The sequence below is a fragment of the Lagopus leucura genome, unplaced genomic scaffold (assembly GCF_019238085.1).
Source record: "Lagopus leucura isolate 7727_CA_CO unplaced genomic scaffold, USGS_WTPT01 Super-Scaffold_100004, whole genome shotgun sequence".
Lineage (NCBI taxonomy): Eukaryota > Metazoa > Chordata > Aves > Galliformes > Phasianidae > Lagopus > Lagopus leucura.
In genome coordinates this window covers 17,916,205-17,925,124 of record NW_024962264.1, presented here as the reverse complement: position 1 = coordinate 17,925,124, position 8,920 = coordinate 17,916,205, and the positions used below count along the sequence as shown (strand labels likewise).

The following is an 8,920-nucleotide window of genomic DNA, read 5'->3' as shown; positions in this document are numbered from 1 at the left end:
TTTGGAGCCTCAAAAGCTAAGTTGCCAGGCTTAGGACCACAGCCTGAGGCTCAAATGTCTGGCCAGTTGTCTTTTCAGAGCCATAAAACAGCTGGTGGCTGACAGGAGAGAACATTTTATGTATTCCAGGATTTGTAACAGCAAACACTCTTTCAGAGCATCTAGAAAAGGGCAAAACACGGGACCAGCTCCCATCCTTGGTGACAGCTGATGCTCCTGAGGAGCAGTGACATGACCTTGCCCCTACTCAACCAAGCTGTGTGTGAAGAGAAGGGCTGCTGTTCCTTCCCCAAAATGCACATTTCTGACCCATGGTGAGGACTCTGTGCTCTCTGGCTTAGTGCACAAAACTTCAGGCCTTTTATGGAGAAACACCAGCTACCTGATGTCCAGGAGGAAAATGTGAAGCAGCCCCACAGCCAGCACTGTCTGAAACCAGATTTGCTCTCAGGAGGGTTAAAAGCAATAAAGACGAAGGGGAAGAATGAACTGACTGCCTATGGAAAGGTGGGAGCCGCGTGTCCATCCCGAAGTACCCATGGTAAGAGAGGCAATGCTGGGGGCGAGCCGCTGTGGGACCCCCAGCATTGGGGCTGGGGTAGCGAGGCAGTGTCTTTCTCCAGCCCCACACTGGGAGGCGAGGACAGAAACAATGGTCGGAGGCATCTGGCAGAGGACCTGAGGGAAAATATTCCCTCAGCAGCAATGGCGTGGACCACTTCACTGCAGCTGCTGTGACACGCTTGTGGTGCTGGGATGGGAGCATGGGAAGACCACACACATCAAGAAGACCATGGCAGCAAAAAAAAAAAGCAAAAGCCTCCGGCCCACATTGTCCATTGGCATCTTTGCCAGACGCTAAGAGGAGGACTCAAGAGCCTGTTTGGAAATACCAGAGCTCCGCATGAGAGATGGGCTGGGCAGGGAGAGAGTGAAACAAAGCAGAAAAGGAAGACAGACAGTAAGCACAAATGAGGCCTCCTGGTTGGGTCTGCAGGAGATGAGGAGGAAAATGATGCCCCATCGTTCAATAAGCCAAAACTTCCTGTGCTCACAAGCTGTAGCTGTGGGGTACAAATCCCACAGTCTAACTCACACAGCACCCATGAGGCCTCAAGGAATGACCACCAGTGTCCTCCTCCTGGGCACTCACATGAAGAAGGAAGACAAATGAGGACATGAGGTCTCCATTTGCTTCGTCTTCTCTCAAAAAAGAATTATATGTGCATCTGCAGGCTGGAGTGAAAGAAAATAACCAGACAGCCACATGTCTATGGTATTTTCTGGAGGTAGCCCAAATTATTACCAGCATAGCAAGGCCAACACAAAAACAAGGCATCTAGGGAAAGTCGGAACTAAAAAAGCCTCTCGTTGGGTGACGGTGGTTAGACTACCGTTATGTCAATTATTATATAGAAGAATTCAGAAAGCAAGAATATGAGAACATAAAAAGCAATTTTGATTTAAAAAAAGAAAAGGTTTTGATAACAGCAGAACTGAGGTGCTTTTCCCCAGTTTTCGGGACAGCGAGGGATGATTGCTGTTTCTGTGTCTGCATGCTGCAAGCCTCAGGCACAACAGGGGGTGGTGAGGACTGGCCGCTGCTTATTGAGATTTTAAAAGGCTCTGACGAGTAAAACAAGCCAGAATTATCACATTAGGAAGAGCATGAAGATTTAAACAGCCAAGCTAAATACCAGCATCACAGCAGAACAGAAAGTGGGCACACATGGTGGGAGCCCTCACTCTGAAACATGAAAAGCAAAGCCCCCCAGCAGTACGGGCTCACCTTGCTTGGAGCTGACGTCGGAGGGGATGTGAGATGGGTGGGAGCCTGGGGAAAAGTGCTCATCGCTGTAGGTGATAAGGGGGGTGAGAGGGTGAACTGCATGAGAAGGCTGTACCACTGGCACCTTGTTGGACTGCAAGAGAAGGGAAAACAGCATTAGTGAGGTGTGGCTTCCAAAATACAGTTTTTACATAATGGTATGACTGAAGCTAGAAGGGGCTGGCAGTGGCATTTCTGGAGGGGCTGTTTGGGAAGGAGACCGCTGACTACCCCAGGGAGAGCCACAAAGATTTACCACCTCACCCAGGGAGGGACCAAAGCACTGAAAACACCCAGTGGGGCCCCAAAGCGGGTACTGCCAGCCTATATTCCCACAAACCGCACTCGTGAATCAAGCCTGCAAGGCAGCAGGGCTCCTCTGTGCCAATGTGGTGCTTCTGCAGTAGTGCTGCATGAGACAAAAGTCGCTGTTCCCACAGCAGGATGAACCACAGCAATGATCCCAGCACTAAGAGGCACTCCTTGTTTCCATCCCGCCACCCTTCCCCTTGGCTAAAACAATTATGCCACAAACAGATCTTTAATAAAATAAAAAAGGAGAAAAAAACCAATAATAATAAAAAAAGAAATAGGCCTTCAGAGAAAACCGCTGATAAATCTCAGCGAGGACAGCCTGTCAGGAACTGTGAATTAACAGAAGAAAAAAGAAATCATTTAGGAACCGAATGAAATTAAATTTGAGTCTCACTATTCAAATCCTGGCACGAATAGACATAGTGACAATGCTCCAACGCCACACCAAGGATTTCTCTGGACTTCTAAAACCAGGAGGGCCATTCCATGGACAGCTCAATTTATTGTTAAGGCTGGTAGGAGCAGACGAAGAAGGAGCAAATGGGAAGCAGTGCTGCATTTTCTGCTTTCCTTGTTTCCAGAGCACCACCTTAAGGAACTTGCATTAGCAGGCAGTATCTTCTTAATGTCTGACCTATCCCTCCAGTCATATAGCTCAGAATCTGGTGCCATGAATTTTTGCTAAATTATGCTATCCTTGCTCTCCTCTTAATTTTACGGTTTTCAACACAGATTTGCTTTCCTGTAGGAAAGAGATAAGAACCTGAGGATTTTAATTTAAGCTTTGGCCTTGTCTTATATTTTGCAAGACGGAGAGAGAAAGCAGCACTGGTAGGTGTTTTAAAGCCAACAAGCATTAGGTCTGTTTTTGCGACCAAATAATAAAAGCAATATGAATTCTCAATAATATGTATGAGTTGAGTTGTAAAGGCGATAGTGCAGGCTGCTGTTCATCTTCCCAATCTGTATACATGCAACCAAAACAGACGCCAACAAATTTCAGCTGATTTACACATCAGGCCTTGGTCTTTAGCTGCGAGACTCAAGGGCCAGCCCACCATTCAGCAATTACTTTATCAACAATAAACTGTACATTATGAATAAAGATCAAGGAACAGATGTATTTAGGTCACACACACAGCCGCTAATCAGCATTAATTTCTCAAATTTTAGTAATTAACATTTTGCATTATACTGGCTGTAACTGTCATGCATGCCCGTGGTATCAGGGTAGCTTGCTTTCAGCAGTTGCCTGTTGTCCTCGCAGTAAACCAATTTGGGCACCCCTCACTCCTCAGCATCCAGCAGGTTCGGTTTTATTTTCTACTTCTTGGCACCTTATCCCCTAAGTCCATGGCTGTGGTTTTCAACGGGTGAGAGAACCGTGAGAAGTGAGGAGAAAAGCAATCCGCTTGTTAACGGGCTTAAAATTAACACAGAAAGGGGCTGCGTTTCCATCAGCAGCATTTGGGGTCTGCAGAGCCAGAGCCTGCAAAATAAAATAGAACAATGATAACAATGGGAGCTCTGGCCTGGGCCAGAAACTGATTTATTTTTAAAAGCCCCACGGACTCCATCAGTGCTGATCTCACACCTGCCCTGCAAGTCAGCCAAAGCAGGCGATCTGCTTGCTGATGTCCACTCTTCCCTTGTTTTTTTCTCCAGGTTTTACCACCCCAGAAGCTTTTCATGGCTGACTGTTATGGCCAAAGTCCTATGTTGGGCTCACATATGAGAAGGTTATATGATTAGGTTTCCACCAAACTCTGTTTTCTTTGTCAGTGGGCTTCCTCCTGCTCCCACAAGCAACCATACATCAAAACGTAATAATTCAGTGCACTCTGGTACCTAAAGCAGCCTACAGAAACACTGCAGAGCAGCAGAGGATGCAATCCGATGTCCAGAGCAGTCTGAAGAAGTCACACGTCTCTCCAAAAGCGGCCTAACACCAAAGGCTTCACTTAGCTCCGGGTGCAACCCTCCGCACATGCCCCAGAAAGGAAAGTGAGAATGTGCAGCCACGCTCAAGATCTGCAATTCTGGGAAATGAAACGAAACAAAACAAAACAAGGTGTTCTCATCTTGGAGGCTGAGAACCCGTTGGTGTATGAACCCAGAGACCTTCTGTTACATATTGAGGCACCTCGCCATGGTTTTTTCTCATTTTTAAATGCTTCTGAAGAAACGTGAGACTAACAAAAAAAAAAAAAAAAAAAAAAAAAAAAAAAAAAGAAATAATTAAAAAAACCCACCCACCTCCCCAAACATCTAGCTAAAAGCTGTAAGGTATCCTATATGCAACAAGTGTGCAAAAACTATAAAAAGCCTGAGCAAGCCACGGCAAAAATGCCTGTGGGTCAGCACTGGGCAGGCAGGCTGCAGCAGGGACCATTTGTTCCAGCTGGTGTGCAGAGGGAGATGGAGCGCGCAGCCCTGCCAGCTCTGCAGAGCCACGCAGGCAGCCGTGCTGCTGGTGGTGGGGCACGTAGTCCATGTCCCATGTGGTCACCGTCACACCTCACCGCTGCTCCCACCATCAGGTTGTCCCAGCAAGGGAGTGCTCCAGCCCAGCTGGAAGGTAGAACAAAAGGCTGAAAGCAACACCCGAAACATCTCTGTTCTTTCTTCTTGTTTTTCTTTTAAATGTTGATCTGCCTCTAAAAAGACCCCAAATGCCCCCAGTTCATTACTTGTCCTCTGCTGTCAACAAGTTGTGTGTCTGGTATGGGAACTGGCAGGTGGTCTCAGTTCAAGCTAAAATAGCCAAATTAAAACAACAGCAACAACAGTAACAACAAGAACACCAAAAACAACACAAAGAAACAACGCAACAAGAATTCTTAAGGCAGAAGACAAGCAGATCCACATAGCCAAATGTACACATTCCCTTTTCTTCCTGAAAAGGAGGGCTTCAGGTTTTTAACAGCAAACATTACACTGAGAGAAGAAAACACAACAGCAGATAGCTCTATCAAACACCCAACAACAGAAAACACAACCCTTCCCACTCCTGCTACAGCAAGTACCAGAGGACCAATGACTTGCTGGAGGATTTGAGGATACCTTAGCCTGAAAAAACATGAGGAAAATCTGTGCATTTTTTAGCCTATTTAATTTCTTCTTTCTAGAGCCCTGAAATCATTCTTAGACAGAAGGACTTATCAAACACAGAGATGGCAGTTTCAGTTGCTGTCTCAAAATAGCGATAGCATTTTAATGGCTAAACTGACTCTGAGTTTACGCCTTTGATGACCAGCTGTTGCAGTAGAAATGCAAAAGGAAGAAGAGCATGGTTTGGGAGCAGTGCGAAAACCAGGCCTGTGTGAGAAGATGTGCTGTCATGGACCGGCACTGGAGGTGGAAGGTGTTCTGGCCAGAACTTGTTACTCGTAGATGAAACAGATAATCAATGCCAGCAATAACTGCAATTATAATTTGTCACCTTCCTGGGAACTGGCGTACAATCTCCTTCTGTGAACAACTCTGCAGAGGAGCAGCAAGCTTGATATAAAGAGGTTGGATTGTTCCCCTCATTCCCAAGCCACTTATTTACAGCAAATAGTTTTATGTATAAAGCCAGCCTCCTTCTAATCTCTTGACAGAAGAGACTGCTTTATGTTTAATTTTCAAAACCTTCTCCAACTAGACACTGCAGCAGAGCAAATGAGATAGCAGGTATGAAGGTAGCGATCTGCAGCCTTGCTTCCAACCTCACCTGAAAGCACCACCTGAATCACCCCCTTGGTAACAGGGGCTCAGCAATATTCTGACCTACAGAAGACAAATAAAAGAGTCAATCTTATGCTCTTCTTCCAGCACGGGGAGTATTTATTTTGCTGATCCCTCCTGTTTTGGGGTCATGACAGTCATGGTACTCAGCCCAGTAAGGTGGCAAAGTGCATCCCAGTGATGCTGGGCTGTTTTCTGGACTGGAGCTCGCACTGCTCGCACTGCTTAGTGTGATGCCTTGTGCATCACACTAAAATGTAGGCAGTGTACAGGGATGCCCACAGACAAAGGGCAAACTGCTTTGCTTAAAGTGCAAAGTGTTGAAACGCAATGAAAGCCCAAATACAGCAGCCAGGGGAGTGCTGCAAAGACAAGAGTGAATGGGATTTGATAAAAACTGGGTTAAACATCTATCTAGATGCATTATAATCAGTGACATGATTCAGGTTAATCGTGACATTGGTGTAAAAACTAATAGCTTCTCTACAGTCTTCTTTTGGCAACTTTATTTTTTCATCCTTTTCCATCTTGGAAATTAATATAGCACAAATCTGACTGCTTTTTGCCAAAAAGTTGTAATGAACAGTTGAGTTCCCTCAAGACATCTTTAAAAACATGGCTGTTGAATCTCTGACAGAAACATGCTTTATTTCAAGTGTTCATTAAGCACCGCCATTGAGTGAGTGATTAAAGCACACCCAGCATTAAAATAACTTGATTAGAAATCCCCTGCTATCTCAGTTTTCTTCTCTCTCGCGACTCCTTAATTTGTTGTTCTCACCTGCTCTGGAAGGCTATAGGGAGACCCGAGGTGCTGCAGCACTGCACAGGGAGCCGGGCAGTGCTTTCCAGCCTGCTCATGGAGAGGACAAGCCTGCTGCTATTTGCAGGCTGCCAGTGCACATGTGTACAGATTATGCCTCACGCCGCATGGCCCATTAGTTTTAGAAATACTCACTAACAACTGATAGGGCATGAAATGGCCAGCAAAGCCGCAGACTTGCTTGGAAAGCTTTTGCTGTTAAAACATTTTGTGATGTTTGATTTCATTCTCCAATGCAGCAATGAGGTCTCTCCGATGGTCACTGGTTCCCAGCAAATGCTGCTCAACTTCACAGGCCACTGCTCATTCTGAGCTCCCGTTCCCACACGATGGTCCTTCAGCCCTGTCCACCCTGCATGGTTCTTCTTTTTCCTGATGTATATTGATGAGTGCAAAGAGACCCACACCAAACATGCATTAATTTGCAACAGCAAATCACATGCTCAGCAGCCGCAAGCATACCTCTTCTGCTAAGTATGCTGTAAATAAATGGGACTGCCAAAAAGGATTTTTTCCCATCATTTTCCATTGTTCATAGCCCTCTCTATTCTCTGTTGGCCAAGGTGAACACGAACACTGTGATGTTTTCACAAAGCTGACACCATGCTCTTGCACAAGCTCTGGTCCAGCATTCAACATGGGCAGTCCTCTGCATCCTCCAGCACCCAAACTGAGCTTTGAAACCTTTTCACCAAATGAGACATCACCAATTGGATAAATATGTGAACTTGGTGTGGGAGTGAGTGGCCAGAGGACAGCCCTGAGGGCTGGTGTTCCTGCTGGGGCCACGATGTGCGTCACAGGATGAGGCGACTCTTCCTCACTGGCCTCACTGCATCCCACAGGATGCAGGCCAAGGCTCCTGCTGTCCCACAAAAAGCCCCGTCCCGTGTCCCTGTGACTGACCAGGCAATGCCTTTCAGTATGACACACACAGTGGATGAAAACGGCTTGAAATAAGACCACTCCCAAGTACATGTTTACATCAAGTCTGTATCACGGCTTACTCAATGCCACGTGCCATAATGGAGACCAAGAAGCCTGAAAAAGGCCAACTTTTCTTTGAGCAGGGATTTTTTTTTAAGAAGAGATGCTCTCGTCCCATGAAGGCAAGAATGAGGACTCAAAGAGCTGTGGAAGCACCTGGCACACTAGTATGCGTCCAAGAGCTGCTTTGCTGCACCTGAGTTTGCAGCAGAAAGGCTGACTGGACAGTACCTGCTTACGTCCAGCACAGCAGAGACCAAGTTGACTGCCCACAATACCCAACGTAACTGGCACTTGTGGAAGCAATCCTACTTCCTTTGCCTTCTAAAAATGGGGAATCCAAGAAAACAAGATGAAAATGGATGTGAGAATGGAAGAGTGGAGACTCTGACTACATCAGTGATGTTTCAGCCAGTCCTTGTGCTTGGCAAGCTTCCTCCCCACATGGGCAAATTTTTGCTGTGGCCAACCCTGCCTGACACCAGGTCCAGGAAGGGCCATCCATATACTGTCAAGCAGTGAAAAGCCCCTGCAACTGGATTTTAGAGTGTGGTGGCCCTTACGCAGTTGAATTAACAGAGGGTCACCCAGCATACAGTGGGGTACAAAGCAAGCACCAGAGGGGCCATTTTCTGAACGTTAAGGCTCCCAGGCACTGCTGACCCTGCATACCCACTGGAAAAAAGTTTTCAAGTAACTTCTCTGAGTCCAGCTAAACCGTATTAACAGATTTATCCAATAACATGCAAATTCAGGTTTTAATGAAAAGTCTTAAGTCACAGCTCTAAGTGATTTGGACTTTTCTGCTAATGGCATCTGCTAATGACCAAAGATTTAATGCATCAAGTCTTAGCATACATCAGCGCAAACAATATAACCATTTAGTGGAGGTAAAAAGTCATCTCATTAGACATCCATCACTGGATGTGGGCAAGATGGTCCAAAGGCTTAAAATAAAATATTCATTTTTAAACTAAGAAAAAAAAAATCCCTAAAAACGTACAAATGATTAGGCCAAAAGTAGCAGTCTGCTAAAGCTTCACTAGGATTGAAAATTCAAACAGCAACATATATCTGGAGGTAAAACGCATTTGCAAGTACTTAATTTCTGCAGTACTGTTCCACAGAAGGCAAAACCAATTTTAATAGGAATTAAAGCAATGGGGCCCTCCAGAAACAGGATGTCTCTGAGACAGGTTATTTGAACCATCAGTAGAAGGTCATAACAGAAATTATTT

At 45.8% G+C, this 8,920-nt stretch overlaps 1 protein-coding gene across 3 annotated transcripts in view; it reads right to left on the bottom strand.

Moving 5' to 3' along the window:
- The window catches only part of LEF1 (lymphoid enhancer binding factor 1), a 53,978-nt gene that overhangs the window by 26,584 nt on the left and 18,474 nt on the right, over positions 1-8,920 (bottom strand). For all 3 annotated transcript variants that reach the window (XM_042870848.1, XM_042870850.1, XM_042870849.1), the window contains exon 4: positions 1,790-1,922. In XM_042870848.1, coding sequence (XP_042726782.1) covers positions 1,790-1,922 — 133 coding nt within the window. The remainder of the gene's footprint in view (positions 1-1,789; positions 1,923-8,920) is intronic.